Source organism: Cataglyphis hispanica, chromosome 9 (assembly GCF_021464435.1).
Source record: "Cataglyphis hispanica isolate Lineage 1 chromosome 9, ULB_Chis1_1.0, whole genome shotgun sequence".
In the NCBI taxonomy this organism is placed as follows: Eukaryota; Metazoa; Arthropoda; class Insecta; order Hymenoptera; family Formicidae; genus Cataglyphis; species Cataglyphis hispanica.
In genome coordinates this window covers 1195722-1217638 of record NC_065962.1, presented here as the reverse complement: position 1 = coordinate 1217638, position 21917 = coordinate 1195722, and the positions used below count along the sequence as shown (strand labels likewise).

General features: G+C 32.6%; 1 protein-coding gene and 2 pseudogenes across 2 annotated transcripts; 2 read left to right on the top strand and 1 right to left on the bottom strand.

Annotated features, from left to right (window-relative positions):
* The first annotated feature begins 335 nt into the window (after positions 1 to 335).
* Positions 336 to 4557, top strand: LOC126851839 (uncharacterized; annotated as a pseudogene).
* An 8060-nt stretch (positions 4558 to 12617) lies between these two features.
* Positions 12618 to 14634, top strand: LOC126852004 (putative nuclease HARBI1; annotated as a pseudogene).
* Positions 14635 to 15587: 953 nt separating this feature from the next.
* On the bottom strand, positions 15588 to 16770 carry LOC126852028 (uncharacterized). Of its 2 annotated transcripts, XM_050596495.1 has the most exons (3): positions 16557 to 16769; positions 16382 to 16440; positions 15588 to 16293 (listed from the first exon to the last, which is right to left on the bottom strand). In XM_050596495.1, the coding sequence occupies exons 1-3, from the start codon at positions 16657 to 16659 to the stop codon at positions 15856 to 15858; spliced, it is 600 nt and encodes a 199-aa protein (XP_050452452.1). In that variant the 5' UTR covers positions 16660 to 16769; the 3' UTR covers positions 15588 to 15855. The 2 variants fall into 2 exon arrangements, with proteins under 2 accessions (XP_050452452.1, XP_050452453.1); XM_050596496.1 differs by lacking the exon at positions 16382 to 16440 and having other exon boundaries at positions 16557 to 16770.
* Between the last annotated feature and the right edge of the window lie 5147 nt (positions 16771 to 21917).

Genomic DNA, 21917 nt, shown 5'->3' with positions numbered 1-21917 from the left:
TTTCTATAAACGCACCAATCGGCACATATACTCATCAACCAACATACACAACACTTTTCACTACCTCACACTCAATAATAATTATAATTATTTAAATTCATGTATTTCTACACATCTATTCCTACACATACACATAGAGTTATTTATAATATTATTATTATAATTTATTATAATAGTATTATTATTTATAATATTAAATTATTATAATAACAATATAATATATGAAACTCAAGTTTCAGCAAAATGCGGAGCAATCAAGCTATATATATATATATATATATATATATATATATATAGCTTGATTGCTCCGCATTTTGCTGAAACTTGAGTTTCATATGTCCATAAGTTATCCAGATGAAATGTTACGAAGCAATGAAAAAATTAATAGGTAAATTTATATATATATATATATATATATATATGATTAAATTCCTGGTCAAAAAAAGAAGAATATATTTGTCATATATATTTATCGTAGGAATATCATTAATATCAGTTAACTCATGTTCGCAGATCCATTAATTTGATCCAAAAACGCGTAGATAGTGTGGAGCCAGAATTATAGTAAGTATATATGATATATATTTTGTAACAATCCATAGATAATATATTAATTCTGCATTTTGCAATACTAATTTTTCATTTTATTTACAGGAGGATGAATACTTTACTTGAAAAAGTTTTAAAGTGCGTAAAGGATCGTTGAAATGTACCACGCAATCCTGCAATCCTCCCTATATCCTCATTGACAGAGATGGATGACTTCGAAAACATTGACGAAGATCGTTACACCGATGTTGTAAGTGAAAAAGAAACTTAGTAAACATAAGCGAACAACATAACATTAATGTTATAATTGAAACATTCACACATGTGTTGTACGTATTTTGTTAAGTAGGAAATTATAACATTAATGTTATGTTATTGTTTTCAGGTGTTTACTGACAAGACATAATTGCTACTTTAACATTTCTTCCTTTTTACTCTTTCCCCTCCCCCTCTGTCACTCACTTTTTATCTCTATGTTTCTTTGCTGTCTCACGTATTTTGTCACTTATTCAATAAACTTTTTATATATATGTTAACATTATTTTATCTGCATTTACTTTCTTTGTTTAGGTGAATTATTTTCATTATATAGGCAGTTTCAATTTAAAAGAAGCGATCAATCTTTGTTTAAAGGAAGCTGTAAAAGATTCGTTAACATTATCATTTACATGGTGGGGTCGTGAAGGAGGACAAAAACCGTTATATAATGCAAGTGTAATAATAGCTATTTATGGTAAAATCTTTTTCTTTTATTTATACCACTATTACTATTATCATGTATTATTTTAATTTAAAAATATATATATATATATATATATATATATATATATATATATATATATATATATTAACACATTCGCGACCGCTGACGTGAATTCACGTCTTTTCGAATTCTATTCCTGGTTGCCGCTGACGTGAATTCACGTCATTTTAAATTCTATTCCTGATTGCCGCTGACGTGAATTCACGTCCTGCTTAGTTGGCTCACTAATTTTTAGTCGGCGCGCCGCGGCGCGGCGCTTGCGGCAAACCGCCTCAGTTATGATTTGAAATACACTAAACGAACGCAGCCATTGAGCAACTCAGCCAAATAAGCCGTAATATTGTTGACTCACTTGTCTCAGTTGCAAGTTTGGATTTTAGGAGCGAATGAAAACAAAGGCAAGGAACAATAGTCAAAACTTTCCTCGACTTTTCACCAATCATTTCGTGAACAGTCAAACGTCAAAATCTAAAGTGAGATAACTAAGACGGTTGCTCAAAATTTTGTCAATTGGCTCACTCAGAGAGTACTTGCTGAAAACGTCTATTATCACATGTATGTGTTCGAATAGGAGAGAGAAATATAATTTACATAATTCCGTTATTGACATTGTTTTATTTAAGTTGCATTTTTATATTTCAGTGCTTTCATACTGGATTTGTTAGTTTTATCAAAGATATCTGTCCCGTATACATAATAATTTTAAAAAAATTTACCGTTATAATGGAAAATGAAGAAATATGTGCTGACGAGATTTCCAAGGTTGAATCCACAGAACTTCATAGTGATAGCGAGATGGAAAGCGATATAGCAACGCAATTTACGCGGAGGTGTAAAACTCGGATAATATATGACAGCGAATCCAGCGACAATAACTACCAAACAGATAGTCAGTGGATAAAATATGATCCAAAAAGAAACTTAGAAATGTTTGTCGGTAATTCAGGTGTCAAAATACATCCAAATAACCCTCAAAGTATAAGTGAAATTGTCGAACTAGTTATTGAAGATGATTTTATAGAAATGGTCACAATTGAAACTAACAGATATTATGATCAGATGCACCGCAGATGTAAAGGTGTAAGGAAAACAAAAAAGTGGTACAATACTACAGTTTTTGAGATGAAAAAATTTTTTGCATTAAATATTTTGATGGGACAGATATATAAAACTACAATACATGATTATTGGTCAACACGTCAGTCAATCGCGACACCTTTCTTTTCAAAAATAATGACAAGGCAAAGATTCCTTCAAATTTTGCGCTTTCTGCACTTTTCCAATAATACACAAACGGCGTCAAATCCAAGCAAGTCATGTAAAATTCAACCCGTAATAGATTATCTTTTAAATAAATTTAGCACCGTATACAAGCCCGAACAGGAGCTTTCTTTAGATGAAGCTATGATACCATATCGTGGAAGATTGTCCTTTAGAGTTTATAATCCGAGCAAAATAACAAAGTACGGAATATTAGTCAGAATGTTGTCTGAGGCAAGTACTGGATACGTCTGTAACTTTCAGCTGTATTGTGGAAAAGGAAACACTTTAGAAAAAACTATTTCACTTCTTTTAAATAAAAACAAAAACTTATGGCACCATGTATACATGGACAATTATTATAATAGTATTACATTAGCTGAAAGCTTGTTGACAAAGAAAATTCGTATTTGCGGTACTATACGTAAGAATAGGGGTTTTCCAAAGGATCTAAATGATGTCAGATTGAAAATAGATGAATTTGATTTTCGGCGCAAAGGTGAGGTACTAGTTCTCAAATGGATAAGAGAGACATTCGAATGATATCTACGATACACAATGCCGATTTCGTTGAGACTGGGAGAATAAATAAAAAAACTGGACAGCAAGTTCGTAAGCCTGAGTGCATAATAAAATACAATCAACATATGAAAGGTGTTGATCTAGCTGATCAGTATCTTTCATATTATTCATTTTTGCGAAAATCAATCAAATGGACAAAAAAAGTTTTCATGTTTCTTTTACATTGTGCTCTCTTTAATTCATTTATTTTGTATCGTAAGCTAAATCCACGTACCAATATAATTTTTTCCAAATTCTTACAAACTCTGGCAGAAGAATGGATTGCTTCTGATACTGAACAGCATGATCCCGAAAATTTACCAAGCAGTAGCTCAAAAGCAGTGGGCCGAGCACTTCACTTTGACCCTCCTTACAGACTTTCAGGAGACATGAAGACACACCAATTAGAAAGAATTGCACAAACAGGGAAATCAAAATACCCACAAAAACATTGTAGAGTTTGCAAAACTCGTGGAAAACGTCGTGACATTTCGTACATATGCAAATTATGTAAAGTTCCTTTATGCAAAAATTATTGTTTTTATATTTATCACACTAACCAAAAATATTAAATTTTGTTTTTATTCGACTTTTCCAAAATACTTGTAATATAATGCTAAATAAATTCAGCACAATAATAACAAGTGGTCTCTTGTCTACCTATAAAGCAAGTATACAAATTATAAACATCTTTTTATTTTAAACAACACATAATTGCAACATTGATATTTCAAAACAAATTTTATCATTTTTATCCTTGCTTTAACGATACAAGTTTGCGGCAACCAGCTTCAGAATTTCATGATTTTCGCCGGTACTTAGTATTAGAAACGGGAAAAATTTGCCGGTCGCGAATGTGTTAACATATACTTTTACGTTTTTTTTCAGAGGCTATGTGCAATAATTAACATTTTCCGAAGCCGACTAGATCGGAATTCCAGGTCCATGCAAAGGAAGCTCTGCGGGGAGCAAAAGAAAGAGCCAGGAGCAAACTACGTGGCCCACGTGCGCAGGTGCGAAACCTCGGAATCGTGATTTCTGGAGTGATCATCGAGAGCTAAAAAAAAATGATCAATAATGGTAATTAATGTACGATAAGATAATTATACACATGCTCATGCAAATATACAAACATACGCGTACATAATAATAATAAGTATTTGTATGTAATGACAGCTTCAACTAGAGGAAAAGATCCATCAGTAGAATTGCAACGGAGGACGACGGAGGACAATGGAGGACAACGAAGGACGACGGAAGACAACGAAGGACGACGGAGAACAACGAAGAACGACGGAGGACAACGAAGGATGACAGAGGACAACGAAGTACGACGGAGAACGACGAAGAATAAAGGACGGCGTCCGAGGACGATGGAAGACAGGCGATGGAGAATGACGGGCAGCAACGGAGGACGACGAAAAAAAAATTAATCTGCATTTTTAATGCAATGTCTCGGTTTGAAACTATGAGAAATTGTTCCATTCCAAACTCAATATGTATGATCGATTCGAGTAGTCGTTAGATTGATATTATATTTCTTAACGAATATATAGTATCTTGAAATCAATATAACGACTACTCGAATTTGATTTTAAGTACTTAATTCGGAATTTTTTTACGTACTTTTGATGGAGATTAATCGGCATTTTTCAGTGCCTTTTTAATAATCTTACGGGAATTATCTCGGTATCGCAATCGGCATTTTTCAATGCCATAGTCTGATTAAATATTTTAATATTCACACAACTTTTCTGTAATAATAATTATTAAAGTTAATATTACTGAAAAGTATTAAAGCTCAATTGCACCAATGTTTTTTTTGGATTTAAAGAAGATTTAAATATGTTTCTATCTTTATTTATTTAAAAAGATTTATAAAGATAAACAAATGTTTAAATATCGCATAAATCTAGAATAATATTGGTGCAACCTGACCTAATTGTCACAAATAAAAAATTGAATAAAAGGATATTACTTTTTTTGCATTGGTTTATAATTTATAATTTTATTTTTTTCGTCTGTTTAGATCTATCGGATTCAAGAAAATACTAAATTGGACTTTTTACATTGGTGGCCGGAAGACTTCTTTTTATTTTAACGAAAAAAATTTATTTTTTTTATTATACGTACATATTTTTTTATATAAGTATATATATTTTAACATTTATTTATTTAGAGTTTATTATTAAAAATTGTTTACAAGTTATTATTTATATAAGAATTATATTTTAAAATTGTATTTTATATTTATGTATTTAAAGAAATGTTATCTATAATGAAAAACATTGATTTTTAATAATTATTTAATAAAATAATTATTTAAAATCGTATAATTATTTAAAATCTTTAAAATTTTTTTTCAAAAAAAAAGAAATAAAAATATTATCTGAATGTGACGTCACGATTTAAATACTACGAAACAGCAGAGTTTGTTGTATTTCTTCTGCCAATTTGTCAGCAGGTTATATTAGCAGAATCTGTTCGATATCTGCCGCCAATCTGCCGCCAAGTTATGACAGAAAACTCTGTTCAATTTTTGCCATTAATCTGTCGACTGATTATGTTAGCAAGTTTGGATGTATTTCTGTTTGCATGCTGCCGATTTCATATGATATATCAGAATCAGTATTAAATCTGTAATCATTCTGTCGACAAATTTTGCAATAGGTTACCAGGCGAGATCTGCTTTAACAAGTTTGACTCTTGTAGTATATACATTAAGTAAGACAATACATATATGTATAGTTAATACAAATATGATTATCATATTAATACAAGATTATTTCTCTGAAAAATAATGTGTTCATGTATATAATTCAATATAATAATATTGAATTATATTATAGATAATTATATTGAATTATAATTCAATATAATTATAAAATAGATAAATTGATCCAAAACACAATGTTATAAGATTTTACTTTTGTGATAGAGATAATATGCATATAATATGTATAATATATATATTACAATTTTACACATTTGGATTATATGCCAAAGTAATGTCTTTGCTGATGTATTCACTAACTGGATAGTGATACAAATGTTAACTCAATCTTCTAACATGTCAACAATACAAAATGATTATTGTTTTAACATATACTGTAAGTTAGTGAATAAGCGTTGTTCCATTACAGATCATAAGAGTCTATTAGCGGAGACTATAATATTGAACTCTTGCTGAAAAAATTCTCATGCTTTGTAAATAGATTCCCTCCAAATAATCAATGCAAGTTCTGATTTGCAAATTAATGCAGAACTGTTACTTTTGTTTGCCTAAAATGAAAATAAACAGGATATAATATTAAATAGGAAGCATGATATTAAGATCTCGTTCATATAGCTATCTTACCAGTATAATTATCATCATTACAATTCATTCTTTTTTAGATTGAATGAGCAGTCAGAAAACATAATATTTAAAAATATTATTTCACATTGTATTTACACAATAGTTATCCCAACATGCGTAGATCAGCGTAGATCTAAAAATATATTATTTATAATGTAAAAATCACACTGTAAATAAAAAATATTGATTAATGACTTAAAAATTATTAGGCTTATGTTATATATACATATAGTTGTATTAAAATATGAAAATATAACAAAAATACTCACCTCTAATTATAATGTGTCTTATTACATACATTCGAGGACTTATCCTCCATTGTTAAAGTGTCCAAGTTTTTTCATGTAAGCAAAGCAAAGAATACTTAATATCACTTCATATAAAAAGCAAAAACTTACAAATATATATTTTTTTACTACAAAATATATAGTTTTTTACGACAATGAGATATTAAAACAGTGAAATCCGCGAGGTTAGGATATCTGTCATATGTGCTGTAGGCAAGGAAAAAAACACTTAAAATATTTTATATATATATATATATATATATAGGTTTAATTTTTGTATAACTTTTGGTCTTATGTATGATATGCTATCCGTAAATAATTAATAATTATATTGTATTTTTTTTAAATAAAATCTTATGATATCGTGACATACATGATATTTCAAGTACGAAAAAGTAATGCAATTATTGATAAAATTGTTTATCGACAAAATATCATATTTTTTCTTTGTGCACGATTTGACTCTGACGTATACACATAATACGACCATCAACAGTATTTGAGTTTCCATTACCATCAACATCGACGAATGGTATTATGGAATTTAGTGTGACTAGAAAAAAAAATTTTCTGTGCATTATTTTAGTCCATCTAATTATTGTTTTATTATCAATGTATAAATTTTTTATGTAACTGCTTCAAGAACAACAAAATAAACATTTTATTGTAAATTAATGTTTTATTATCGACAATGCAAAGATTTACTTACCTACGTGGCAAACTTTTTTCGAGTAATATACTAAATTTTATAAGACCATGGGTTTTTGAAGATATCTCATTGGTATTTTTAATAATAAAATAATAACTGAATAAATTAAAATAACCGTATAAATTGTAACGGGCCGCTTCACGTGCGGTTTCGCGTGCTCGGACAGCGCAATCGGGATCAGGATTCGTGAAGGGATTGAAACACAACTTGGACGTGAGTTGGTATGTACGTCGTTTATTTGCCACTCGAAGGCAATGGTCAGCTTACAATCGTTCTATGAATCGATACAATAATAGTAACGCACTGTTGTGCCGCCGGTCGAGACAGTATTTTTTGCGCGTCTCGTTAAAGGGCCCGGCTCGTGGCGCGGGACGCGTGCGGTGAGACGGGCGCGTGTTGTTGTGTGTGCCCGTAGGCGCGAGGTGCGCGCGGTAAGGCGGGCGCGTGTTGACAATGCGTGTCAATGCTCCGATATCTCGTTGAGCGATATCGTGCGAGCTACGCGAGGTAAGGCGCGTATCGTAAGCGGCCGGGTGTTCGGCGCGGACTGCAGGGTGTCAGGCCTGCAGTCGTTCTTATGCGTCGGTATCGGTGACGCGGCGCGTGTTCCCAGCTGAAGATCGTGGGATGCGTCTTTGCGCGGAGTTCGGATGGTCAGGTGTTCGGATCGTGCAGGCTCGAGGATACTCGAGGAAAGCGGCGAACTCGTCCACTCTCTGTCCTTTATGGAGGTTAAGACGGGAGTCGTCTCTAGAACAGTTAGTCGAGAATACTCGACGGAGGCTGCGAACTCGTCAACCTCCGGTTCACTGTCTTTCGACGGCTTGGATCGGTTTCTGGTATTATCTCGGAGCGTACTGCTCGAGCGGATTTCAGGTGCCGGTCTGGTACGGTCTGGTGGTCGGTAGGGCTTCTTATACTCTATCGGAGCGGTCACGATACCCGCGCCGTTTACATCCCCCTCGGGGTGGGGGAAACGACGCGGGGCCTCCGGCGTTGAGCGTTCGGCGTTCGGCGTTCGCCGGAAACGTTCGGTGCTGTTCGGCGCTCGGTTGTTTATGACAAACAGTGTTTATCATAAACACTAGCTTTAAAAATAGGGCGCTAAGCGCCTCTGCCCTTGCCCGGCTGGTGTTCGCCGGGCGGCAGACTTCCGACAGACGACGTGTTGGGAACGATGGGTGGATGCATCGTTACAAAATTAATAATTCATGTAATTATTTCCGATGTAGTCAAACGGCCGATACTGACAAATATTCTCCAATTACCTCCGAGCTGATTGTCTTTAATAGTATCTTGTCTGTGGTCCTGGAAAATAAAAATTTTTGTGACTATCAAATGGGCCCAGCGGTCCCGGAGGTAACTGGAGAATGTTGACATTATCGGCCGTTTGATTGCATCGAAAATAATTAGATAAATTATTTAATTCATACAGTTATTTTAATTCAGTTATTATTTTATTATTAAAAATACCGACAAGATGTCATTAAAGGCTCATGGTCTTATAGAATTTGGAATAGTATATTACCTGAAAAAAGTTTGCCTACTGTAGGTAAGTAAATTTTTGCATTGTGAATAAAACATTATTTTTACAATAAAATGTTTATTTTGTTGTTCTTGAAGCAGTTACATAAAAAATTTATACATTTTCGATAATAACTGGATGGACTAAAATAACAGCAAATTTTTTTTTCCAGTCACACTAAATCCCATAAGATCTTTAATGATATCTCGTATCTGACATTACTTACTTGCACACTTCACCAAAGCCCTCCCACTTTGACTATTATAAATTTTTTTTTTTACCAATTGTTCGGTAGTTTTTCGTTTTGTTGATAGTATTTGGTACCGCATTCAAAACATTTGGTAATTTCCTGTTTTTTTACAAAAATATAACCAAATTTTTAATCTTTTATTAGCTTTTTCCTCTTTGACTGTCATGGATTTTTTTTAGTCTCTCAATCTCTCAATCTCTTTTTGCCTCTCCTCCAGTGGTGCAAATTGACCAATTAGAGCAAAGCAGCTTAAACTTATTTCCACACTACGCCTTGCAGACGCGTATTGGATTCGGATTATGTACTGCAAATTGTCTATCATCCAATCGGAATGAAGTAGCTACTTGGATACTTTACTCTAATTGGATAGTCAATGATTTGCAATTCGAAGGCTAAAAAAAGATTAAAAATTTGTTAACAATTTTTTTAAGAAAACGGGCAATTACTAAACATTTTGAATGCGGTACCAAACACTACTAATGAACTACCAAAGAATTTGAAAAAAAATTAATAATAGTCAAAGTGAAGGGGCTAACTTTGATGATGTTTATGCACGTATGTGTCAGATATCCTAACTTTGCATTTCACTATCTTAATATCTCATTATCGTATTTGTATTAGTATCAAACATATATTTGTAAGTTTTTGCTTTTTATACGACATTAAGGGGATCCATAAGGTCTGTTTTATCAATCAAAACGCGAATATTAAGTTAATGTGCATAATCTTTTTGTTTATTATAAATATCGATAAACCCTTTTCCATAATTAAAGTATATATAATAACGTACTCGGGTAGATATGATTTCATATAAAAGGTGAAAAAAATTACAAAATTACAAAAAACTTAGTTTAGTTATCGGCTTCTGCCGTCAACATTTATTTAATACAAAAAATTTGCAATCTGCACGTGCCTAATCAGTAACAATCCGACTTGGCATTTCATCAAAGAGTATCAGTGAACTTAGAGAAATGAGTTTAGAAGCTTTGTAAAAAAAGATAATGCAATCTAAAATTTTCGTGCATATGTGTGTGTGCGAGATCGAGGCTCAAGAGTAAAACAGCTCAGTAGATTAGTTGCGTGATGTCGCGATAGACAGAGCTGCAATCTTACATGACAAAGACAGACATATTCGTACTATCTTCGTCTCTTTCATGTGTGTAGAGCAAATGCATGTATGCAAAGTACGCATACACTAACATTATTGCAGTTTCTCTATCTTTTTTTCAATCATACACTCTGTCTCTTTCTAATCGCTTGCTCACTATGTACTACGTATCGTTTTATGCGTCTCGCATATTCACTTATACGTTCACTTACACTTCTCTCTCTCTCTCTCTCTTTCCCTTCTTTTGTTCATTTATTATTCTTTCATTCCTATTATTATATTTTTATATTAGTTCAATATTTATTCTTCTATTTTATTCTTATCTTTCTACACGTAAATAAATAAATAAATAAATTTATGTATTTTTATTTTATACAATATAAATGAGATATACAATACAAGTTATTTTCTTTTTTTATTTTATTACAATTAAATACAACAAATGTTTATACAAAAACACACACACATGTATAATACTTTTATTTACAAATATACAATGTTTCATTTATGCTCTATAAAATAAAGATGAATAAATTAATTTATTATCATGTAGGAAACAAAAATACAAACAATAAAAATAAAACAAATAAAAGAATATAGTAATGGCAATGAATACAATAAAGAATAAGCAGAGAAAAAAAGAGAGAAAGAAAGAGAAAGAGAAAGAGAACAAAGAGAGAGACAGAGAGAGAGAGAGAGAGAAAGCAGCATGACTAACGTATAAACAAATAAGCGAAAAATGATATATAATTTTAGTGACAATATTATAAAATAAGGATAAGAATGTTAGGATAAAAATAAGGAATTAATCCCTTGTCATACAATGACGTCTGAGAGACGTCATTCATTTTATGTGCCATTGTAGACTTGACGTCTCCGAGACGTCAAAAACTGTCTTCGGCGAAAGTATATTGTTACCGCGCAGTATATTGTTAGATTCTTTAACTGTTTCAGTCATGTGTGCACAAAACATAATATAAGAAGTGAAACAACTTGGCAATGTAAAACATGTTTAGTTCCTCTACATATTCCTAAATGTTTTGAGATGTTTCACACATTACAGAATTACTAAGTTATTATTTTGTAGTATTACTAAATTATTGTACATTATCAGTATATATCAATCATATTAAATTATGTAAATTTAACGTTTTGCATGTGCGCTTTGGTTAAAAAACATATGCGTTCAATTTGTGTGCTGGTTATTTCACACAAGATACAATTTGCATGTGCGTAAAATAAATGCCAAAGGCGATTAATTCGAGAGCTGGTTATTTCACACAAGATGCAATTTGCATGTGTGTAAAATAAATACCAGAGGCGATCAATTCGTGAGCTGGTTATTTCACACAAGATGCAATTTGCATGTGTGTAAAATAAATGCCAAAAGCGATCAATTCGTGAGCTGGAGAAAATATTTTGGAAAAATCTCAAAATATGTGTACTTACGTCCTTCTAATATATAAACATTCACATTTATGTGGTGAAAAAGTTTATAATACTGAGCTCTCGATCATATCGATTATATCGATATACTAACGATGATAAATATTTATTATCGTATTCATAAAGCTTATGATGATATGCAAAAAATATTAAGAAAAAAATTTCAATGCGAAGACTATCTTTATTGCAGAGACAAAAAAAATATATTGTTGTGTCTCACAAGAATAGGCGATGGAGGGGCCTACTCTTTATTTACAATATTCAAGATATTCGAATATTCAATATTCAAAATATTTTAAATTCATTATTTTGTCGCGATTGAGATAAATATATAATGTATTGTAAATGTTTGCAAATTTATACTACAAATACATAAATATTTGCATATATATATCAATTATATATATATATATATATATATATATATTTTATACATATATAAAATATTATATATATGTATGTATGTGTATAATATATTATATATATGTATACATAAACATGTACATATAAAAATATGGACACAAATGTCCAAATGGCATTTCTCTTAAAAAATATATAGAAGAGTACACGTTATTATGTAAGCAATATTCAAATTGTGTTCAATGCAATAAAGACATATATATTTTAATATCACACGCTTAGATATGTTTGGATATATGTGCTAGACGATAAATAAAGCAATAAAAATATATTATAATATTCTCATTTAAATATATGGAACACAATGCAAAAATTGCGTCTTCTATTATGCATGTTTGAATTAGGCCCAGTTCCACAATTTACTTTAATCGGGGTTTAACTCATTGAACTTGGTTTAAAAGAAATGTTGCGTTCCACACTGCCTTAAACTTCGATTAAAATCGATTTCCTGCGGTTAAAGTTGAACGCTGAATTTTGGGCGTTTAAAGAATATAAACGAAGTTTAATACTACAATGGCACTGATTTCAGCGTGAAAATTTATTCTATAATTTTTAAGTATTTCATAATAATAAAATAAAATAATTGGTGGAAAATAATTGGTGAGAATTAGCAATGGCTTTAGAATATGTGTTATCTTCTGAAGACGAAAATTTTATAGAAATAAAAAATCGACGCCCGAAAAAAATAAGAAGACGACCATCATATTTTGAAGAATTTGATAATATTGATTTTCATGTACGATTTCGTTTATCGAAGAAATCTGTTACTATAGTATTAACAGAAATTGAACAGGAAATTTCTCATAAAACAGAACAGTAAGTAGAAAATTAATTTAAAACATAATTAGATTTTTACTTTGACAGATACATGTTGTTACAACAAAACAGAATAACAATAATACATAGAAGTCAAATATTTAATTCAATCAAATCAATAATATAAAATAATTGATATTATTATTAACAAATTTATGTTGATAATTTTCAAGTATACACTATTTAGTTCAATATCCTTTACATTCTGACCACAAATAAATAAACAAGAGATAAAATGATTAATATAAATTATAGTAAAACTGCTTTTTGTTTACTAGAAACCATGCCATATCTCCAATGAACCAACTCCTTCTAACATTGAGATTCTATGCAACTGGGAATCATTTACTATCAGTAGCAGATTTTTCAGGAGTGAGCAAAACAAGTTCTCACAGAATTATTCATGGAGTGACTAATGCTATTGCTCGTCTTCGACCAAGATACATAAAGTTTCCTATGCTTGCTGAAGAAATAAAGAGAGAACAAATCAAGTTTTTCGATTGCACGATTCCCAAGAGTAATAGGTTGCATAGATTGTACTCACATAAAAATACAATCATTTGGTGAGTAATATCCAATATTTTATAAAATATACATTTATATTAAAAATATTAGTGCATATTTTTGTGTAAGAACAGACACACATGCACACAAACACACATAAATTTTTAAATTACATTCTGAAGAAAAAATTTTAAAAAATAGTTTAAATTAAAATTATTTTGTTTTTTTAATGAATTTAAAAACAAACTTTTTATTTTTACTTTATGTATAATTTTTTATTTAATTAATCACTGAAATATATGTTTTTCCATCAAAGGTATACTTTATATGGTGTTTATCTTGTTTTATAAAGAATAATATATGCTTTTATAGAAAATACATTCTACATTCCTAGAATTGTTCATTTGTTATTCATTATTTTTTATAATAGATTGATTTATTTTTTACCTTGATCCTTGTTGCATAAAATTTCCATTCTTAATTACAAATATTAACTGATATTATTTATTTATTTCAGGTGGAAACGACGCCGAATATTTCAGAAATAGAAAAGGATACTTTTCTATAAATGTTCAAGCAATTTGTAATGCTAATTTAGAGATAACAGATATTGTGGCCCGTTGACAAGGATCAGTACATGATGCTACAATATTTAACAATTCCAGGATACGAGCCTTATTCGAAGGTGGAATGTTTGAAAATTCTTTGCTTTTAGGTGATGGTGGTTATTCTGTTCGTCCATATTTTATGACTCCTTTAAAAAATCCACGCACTCGGGCAGAACAGTTATATAATGAATCGCATAAACGAACACGCAATACTATTGAGCGTGTATTCGGAATATGGAAGAGGAGATTTCCTATTTTAGTACTTGGATCTCGATTTCAAAAAGTGGATAAAGTATTACCTATAATCGTTGCAACTGCTGTGTTGCATAATATTGCTCGACGTGCTGGAGATCTATTACCAGCAGATGATCCAACATTACAATTGCCTGCTCCATGGGAAGATATTTTACAAAATGGAAATATTAACCTTGTTGAAATGATAGGCTCGATAATAATAACGGCATGATAACAATGCGGCATGTATTAATCAACGATTATTTCCAAAGGTAAGAGAAAAATTATCGTAAGTTACGTATTTACAAATAGTATATTTGTATGGTATAACTATTCAATATTTTATTATTAAATGAGACAAAATATATCAAATTATAATGATAATAAATAATAATATTGTCAATACAAATGTTTTGTAAAAATAATATATGCCATTTATCATTATTATTAATATATTCTTTAAAAAATTGAAATAAAGTTGATTTTAAATTTTCTTCTATGTAACTTTTTTAAGACTATAAAAATGATAAATTATCAGTTTTTTAAAATTATTACTTTATTATTAATTTACCTAAAAAATAGTTAAAAAAATTGATTATTATTTTAACATATTGAATTTTTTCAGTTTATTATAGAGTAATCAGTTTTGGTGTTAAAAACAAATATAGCCTTTACACAAATTTGACGAGATAGGTCATTTTTATAAAAACGGATCATGACTTTATTAAATGTCACAAAACATCCACTGACATTAGATATAAGAAATGTTACATTTTGAATGATCCAATTATAAAATATATAGGCTATTGCAAAAAGTATCTTAACAAAATTGAATTATCTGGATATCATGAGAAAAAATAAACAAAAATTTTATCAAATATAAAACTTTTATTTATGTATATATAACAATATGTATGTATAATAACAAAATAAATACTTATTTCTACATATTGTGTATATTAGTTTCTTTTAATACTTCAAAATTTAACAATTTAGTTTTGTTTTGGTATGTAATGTAAGATAATTTGATACAAAATACCTAGTATAGATACTTAATCTAAAGTAAAGTAACAAAAGTAAACAAAACTATTTTAATGAATGCATATTATAAATATCGAAATTTTTTAACGTACGTTAAATGATCTAAATAGGATCTAAATTAGAATTAATAGAATCTATATAACTACCATATCTAATTAACAGAAAATAAATTATTTCATTATATATTTTGCTTACTGATACCTATCAATAAAAATTAATAAAGAATCTTCTTTGGTACTTGAAAATAAAAATTTATAGTTTCTTTGAAATAAACTTTAAAATAAAAATTTACAGTTTCTTTGGTATTCAGTATAAAATAAAATAATAATTTCAATAAATATAAAAACTTTTAACATAAGAACATGCTCAATATCATTCAAATTGAAACTGTAGACATAAGGAAAAAAGAAACAAATTTATTTTTCATAAAATTTCAATTGTTTTTTAAGCATTTCAACATAAAGTTTTTCTTTTTCTAATTGTTTTTCGTAAATTGATATTTGTATTGGCGATATTTTACGAAAATTTTCTTTCATTAATTCCACTAACTCTAATTTAGATTGTGCAAGATCATAAAACTGTTCATTTTGTTTGGAAGAAGTTACTTCAAGCTGTTTTGATTTCTTACGTTTCAAATTTGGTTGTGATGAATTATTTGTTGGAGGATCACAGTTTTTCTTACTAGAAGATTGTGTACAGAATGTTTCGATATCTTCAAATGACAATGAGTTGTCAGTTTTATCGTTATTTTCATTGTTGTTTGAAAATTGCAATTCTTTGCTTTTTTCAGAACTCAGCTTAGCTGGTGTCCATTCAGCCCAAGTTATTGCATTTAAATTTTCTTCTTCTAGCATCTAAAATAAATACAAGTATTTTAAAACAAGAGTTTTTTAATTTCAAATATATATGAAATAAATAAATATTTGAAATATATATGTATACCTCAACTTGATAACAGTCTTTATTTTCCAATTCTTTGCTGTACTGTAGATCATCTGTGTCTACGATACATCACATATTATTAAATCTTTATATTCTTTTATTTCAATTACAAAGTTTTAAATCTATTGACTTTAGAAATGTTCTAAGAAAAATATAAAATTATTTTATAGCATACCTGGCATATAATCGCTGTCAAATCTATTTTGTAAACCTTCAACCGATGGCTGAATAATATTTTTGACCATTTCAGCAATAGGGTCATCTCCGATGATATTCATTTTTCCACCACCTGTGTACGATTTATTGAATTTATGTGACACGTGTATACAATGATTTACATTAATATTTTTAAAATCTAAATAAAATAAATAAAATTAATATTTAATAAGATATATTACCTGTTTTGAAAAGTTCACTACGAATTTCAGCATAATGTTTACAAGTTTTTTTTCAAGTTGTCCCAACAATTTTTTAGACAACCCATATCTCGATGTCCTGAGATACAATTGAGATAACACTGTTAAATTTCTTTGTGATGTTTATCCAACATTTCTCTTTGTCTTTCACACTTACGTTATCAGTCTTTTTATTTTCAATGATATTTTTTTCTTGCTCTACTAATTCGATTAGTTTTATTTTTTCTACATTTGAAAAATTGGGTAATCTTTTTTTATTAGATTGCACTTTCGACATTTTACTGTATTTCTCTGATGAAAGGCGGGAAGATGAAAACAAGCACACTGTGATCTCATGCACATAACCTGTACATGAGATTACATACAGTGTGTTTGTTTCATCTTCCCGCCTTTCATTAATTATTAACCAATCACATTCCGTGTTTGAGAAGAAAGTAAAATTTTTAAGACTTTCTTCATACAGAGTATAAGTTTATGTAACCTACAGTTAAAAACACATTGTAGAACGCAATACTAGTTTAACTGTGGTGTTAAACTTAACGACCGTTTATTTAAACTCAGTTTAAACTCGAATTTGTGGAACCGGGCCTTAATTTAATACTATCGATAATAGCGGAACTACAAATGCCGGTATTATCGGCAAATTTAGTTACGTTTAGATGAGGGCGCTAACCCATCGGAGTTCGCCAATCGCTTAAGGATCCCCTTAAGTAAGTATTCTTTGCTTACATGAAAGAGCGTGAGTATTTAGATGGAGAACAAGTTCTCGGATGTATATAATAATAAAATATATTATAATTAGAAGTGAATATTTCTGTTATATTTTCATATTTTATAATAAGAGTATGTATATGTAACAAGCCTAATAATTTTCAAGTCATTAATCAATCTCTTTTTTTACAATGGGATCTGTATGCTATAAATAATGCATTTTTGGGTCTACATACGCATGACTATTGTGCAATTACAGTATGAGATAAAGTTTTTAAGTATTGTATTTTCTGACTGCTCATTCAACCTAAAGAAAGACTGAGCTGATGATGACAATATATTGGTAAGATTGCTGTATGAATGAAGATCTTAATGTCACGCTGCCTATTTAATATTAATATAACATTATATCATGTTTATTTTCATTTTAAGCAGGCAAAAGTAATAGATCCGAATTAATTTGCAAATCATAGATCCAGCTTGCGTCGACTGTCTGGATGAAATCTACTTACAAAGCACAAGAATCTTTTAATCGAGAGTTCAATATTATAGTCTCCGCTAATAGAATCTTGTGATTTGGATGGAATGATCAATGTTCATTCTCTCAATGTGCAGTGTCTGTTGAAACAATAATGATTTCGTACTATTGACATATTAGAAAATTGAGTAAATATATGTATTACTATGTAATTAACAAATACATCTGTGAAGACAGTGCTTTGATTTATCATACCCAAATGAGCCATATTATATTATATATATATATGTATATATGTATATGGTGTGACGTTGCCGTCCCGCGCACGTCCGCCGGATCCCTCTCAGATCGCTGAGCGCGGAAAACGCATCCGCGCCAGTCTCAAAACATTAGAGCCGTACCGAAATCTCCAGAGGGGCGTTATTTGTCGGATATATTTCATTTTTTAATTATGATATTATTTCCTTATTTCGATACGACACGGGAGCCTTACCGGAGAAGCGAACACGGCCGCAGCAAAAACAAAGATAACAACTTGGAAGAGGACCTTCGGGAGGACGAAAGAAAAACAGCAAAGGAATTATCAACCACCGAATTCAGCAGCGTGGCGAGAAGCGCGAGAGGACGAGGGGGATCCTCGCGTCTCGACGCAGGACCGTGCAAAGACGTATCCTGAAGGATCCCGAAGGAGCTTCATCGCCGCGAGACACAGCGGGAAAAAGAGGAGGTCGGCGAGGGACACCGTTGCGTCCTCGTTCCCGAGATCCTGGCGGAACTCGCCAAGGCCCTCTCCGAGGGTACCGTCAGGCAGCGGCCTCGCGTGTTATCGCGTGATTGGCCGTGATAACACGTACTCCGGTTGCGCATCCCCGGCTGGCCCGGCGTTACCAATTCTAGATCGCGGTGCTCCCGGGTCAGGCTGGCGCGAGCGTAGGAAGGCGAAAGACGTATCGTGGCGAGAACGATATTCGAGAGCGATTTTGTGAAGCGTGAGCGAGAGCAAGGAGGGATCCCGGCTGAGAGCACTGAGGTTGAGGAAGGATTGCGGCTGGATCTCGGGAGGCCGAACGGGAGGAAGCTGCCGAGTCCCCGGATTCCCGAGGGAAGAGCGTCGTTACCGGTGAGGTTATCCCGCTATAAAGTAGTCACGCGCGATCGCGTTCGGAATCCTTCGTTCTGCCGTCGTGGCCGCGATTTCGCGTTATTTGTCCGTTCGGCTCGAAATTATTGGTGTTTATCGCGTTAGCATTAGCGAAATTGCGATTGTGACACGGCCACGTCTGCAAGCGAAGCGAGCCCCGAAGCGTCTGGATCATTGATTTCGCGGATTCGATTTATATCGTGCGTTAGAGTCAGCGTAAGTCGTCCCTCTGGAGATCGCGGTTCGATAATACGGCGTAATCTGATAGTCGCGAAATCTGTCGCCCGTCTAGCGTCTAAGTCCGGTAAGTGTGAGTAGTCTGTCGTGCCGTGTGAGTGTGTTTCGCGATCATGTATGTCGTCGGTTAGTCGTCGAGTGTGAGTGTGTTTCGCGCGAAATTAATTCGGTTTATGGGTGTCGAATGCCTCGTTCGAAATGGATTAGCGATCGAGTGAATTCGCGATTAATGCGTAATAGTGTATGGAGCGTTTCGAGCGACGTCTGCGCGGTGCATGTTAGAGGTGCACCGGATGCATGTGGTCCTTGCATAGCATGTCCGAGCAGCGAGCGGAATATTATTCATCCACGAGGGGTCCGATAATCGACCTGGTGTAATTGCGCTCGGGCCCCGGCCCGACCGATTATGATTTAACGGCGTCTTAGTTTCGATGGCGCTAAGTCGTTTCGAACACCCAGTCTCGCTTCGGCAAAATTATCGACATCGGGCATAACTCCGTTTATCTTTGTTCATCATTCGGACGCACCGTTTCCAAATTAATAAAGTTGTTATTTCTGTGTTACGCTTGACGAACTTAATTTCTTTTTCGCGTGTCTGTCGATCTATCTGTGTCGCCTCTTGCTTCCATATCGCGTAAGTTCAACATCCGCCCTGCCCCTCTACCGTTAGGTGAGCTAGTCCGCCCGTGACGAAATCGACTTCGTTCTTCGCATCTTTTTCGCGTTTATCTCGCGTATTCGACGAAAATTGATACGTGCAAGACCGTATCTGGCGCCCAATTGCAATTCTCGCGAGTATTCAAGCTTCGTCACGGCACGCGCGGAACACCTTCCATCCCGTTCCTTCCCGGCGTGTAACCATTTCTCGATTTCCTTGTGTTTTTGACGACGATCGACCTTTTCCCGTATCTCCCGACCGGCGAATCGTACTCCCGTTCGCCGGCGCAACGAAACATCCGCGCGACGGAGAGATCGCGACGGCGGACGCGCTCCGAGCTCGCGAAGGAAAAAGCCGTCGCAATATATATGTATATACTTATATGCGCATATATATATATATATATATATATATATATATATATATATTGTTACGTTCGGTAGACTTCACGAATATTTTTTTTCCTAATATATAAATTATTGCGTCTAACAGACCGCATAGTTGTTTTCTTTCATCGAAAATCCGTTAGTGACATAAATTTACGTTCTAAGAAATAGTCTACTTCCGACAGAAAAAATAAGCAGGCGAAGTCTGGGAAGCAAGACTGTGTAATCTCGCTGTCGAAAGTCAAATATAAAAGCAGATCTATAAATTTAAACGTTACAACTCTGAAGGTTCGAGAATTTTAAACAAAAGATAACAGACGGTCAAGCGTTAGAAATCTAAAACCATGTGGAAGCGAATGACAAACAGACAGCGAGATATTCAAGCTCAAGTTCGAGTATCAGACCCAAGAACTCTAAGCAAAAAAGAAGAGCGAGGTCCAGAACAATTCACAGATGATCCGGAGTTAAAAACTCGCGACATTTGACACTACATGTTTGCCTGCGAGACCACCCTCTTATGTTATCTGTTTATCATAAATTTCAAGTAAAATGTCAACTTAGATGATTAAAGCAAACTGGGCATGACTCAATCCGTAAAACGAAAGCCTTACCCTTACCCGATAGCAACTACTCTCCATTGGTCAAAACTCAGCAAAGGTCTTCACCAATACCTATGATCTAAAAATCTAGAGCAACGCCCTAGGAAAAATCGGAGTGATTAGAAACAATTATTCATTAAAATAGATTAACAAACCAATGAAGAGGAGGAGCAAAAGGCTTAATAAACGTCGGACAAGACCACGCGACACACTCTCTAACGTTCTTTTCCTTCATAAAAGTTTACCAGTCTCTTAACTGCATCTCACTCCAAGATATACTTGGTCAAAATTTTGTCGAAGTGCATCGTGTGCTGTGTAAAGAATTTGCGCCGCAGAATTATTCTAAGGACCTGAGAACTTTATAGTGACCCGTCTCTCGATTCAAAATTTTATTATAGTGCATCTTGTGTTATAAAGACTTTGCGAACCAACTAAGAACTTTGCAGTGCTGAGAGACTCAACTTCCATCCGACGAGCTCGCGAGCCAAGGTCTACCAGATTACATTTTACGAACCAAATATCATTGCACTCGATAAGTAGTAAGTGCTTAAATCCTTCAACTAATTAGTCCAAAGTAATTCTTGGGTTTAACCACTTAACTAAATTTCTACTGAATACTTTTGAAATACTACGATTATTAACAATTTAGAATTATTATTAAAATTAAATTATTATTATTACATTTCTCTTCTACTTCCCACACTTCCGAAACTCTTTATCAGTCACTAAGGGTCGTTCGCATTTTGCGGAGCTACCCGTGCCTCTCTCATTATCTCACTCTCTCTTTGTCAGTCACCAAGGGTCGTTCGCATTTTGCGGAGCTACCCGTGACTCTCTCACTCTCTCTTTCTATCAATTATCAAGTTCGTTCGCATTCCCCAAGTGCAATCCCCAATTTAAATTAATCTCC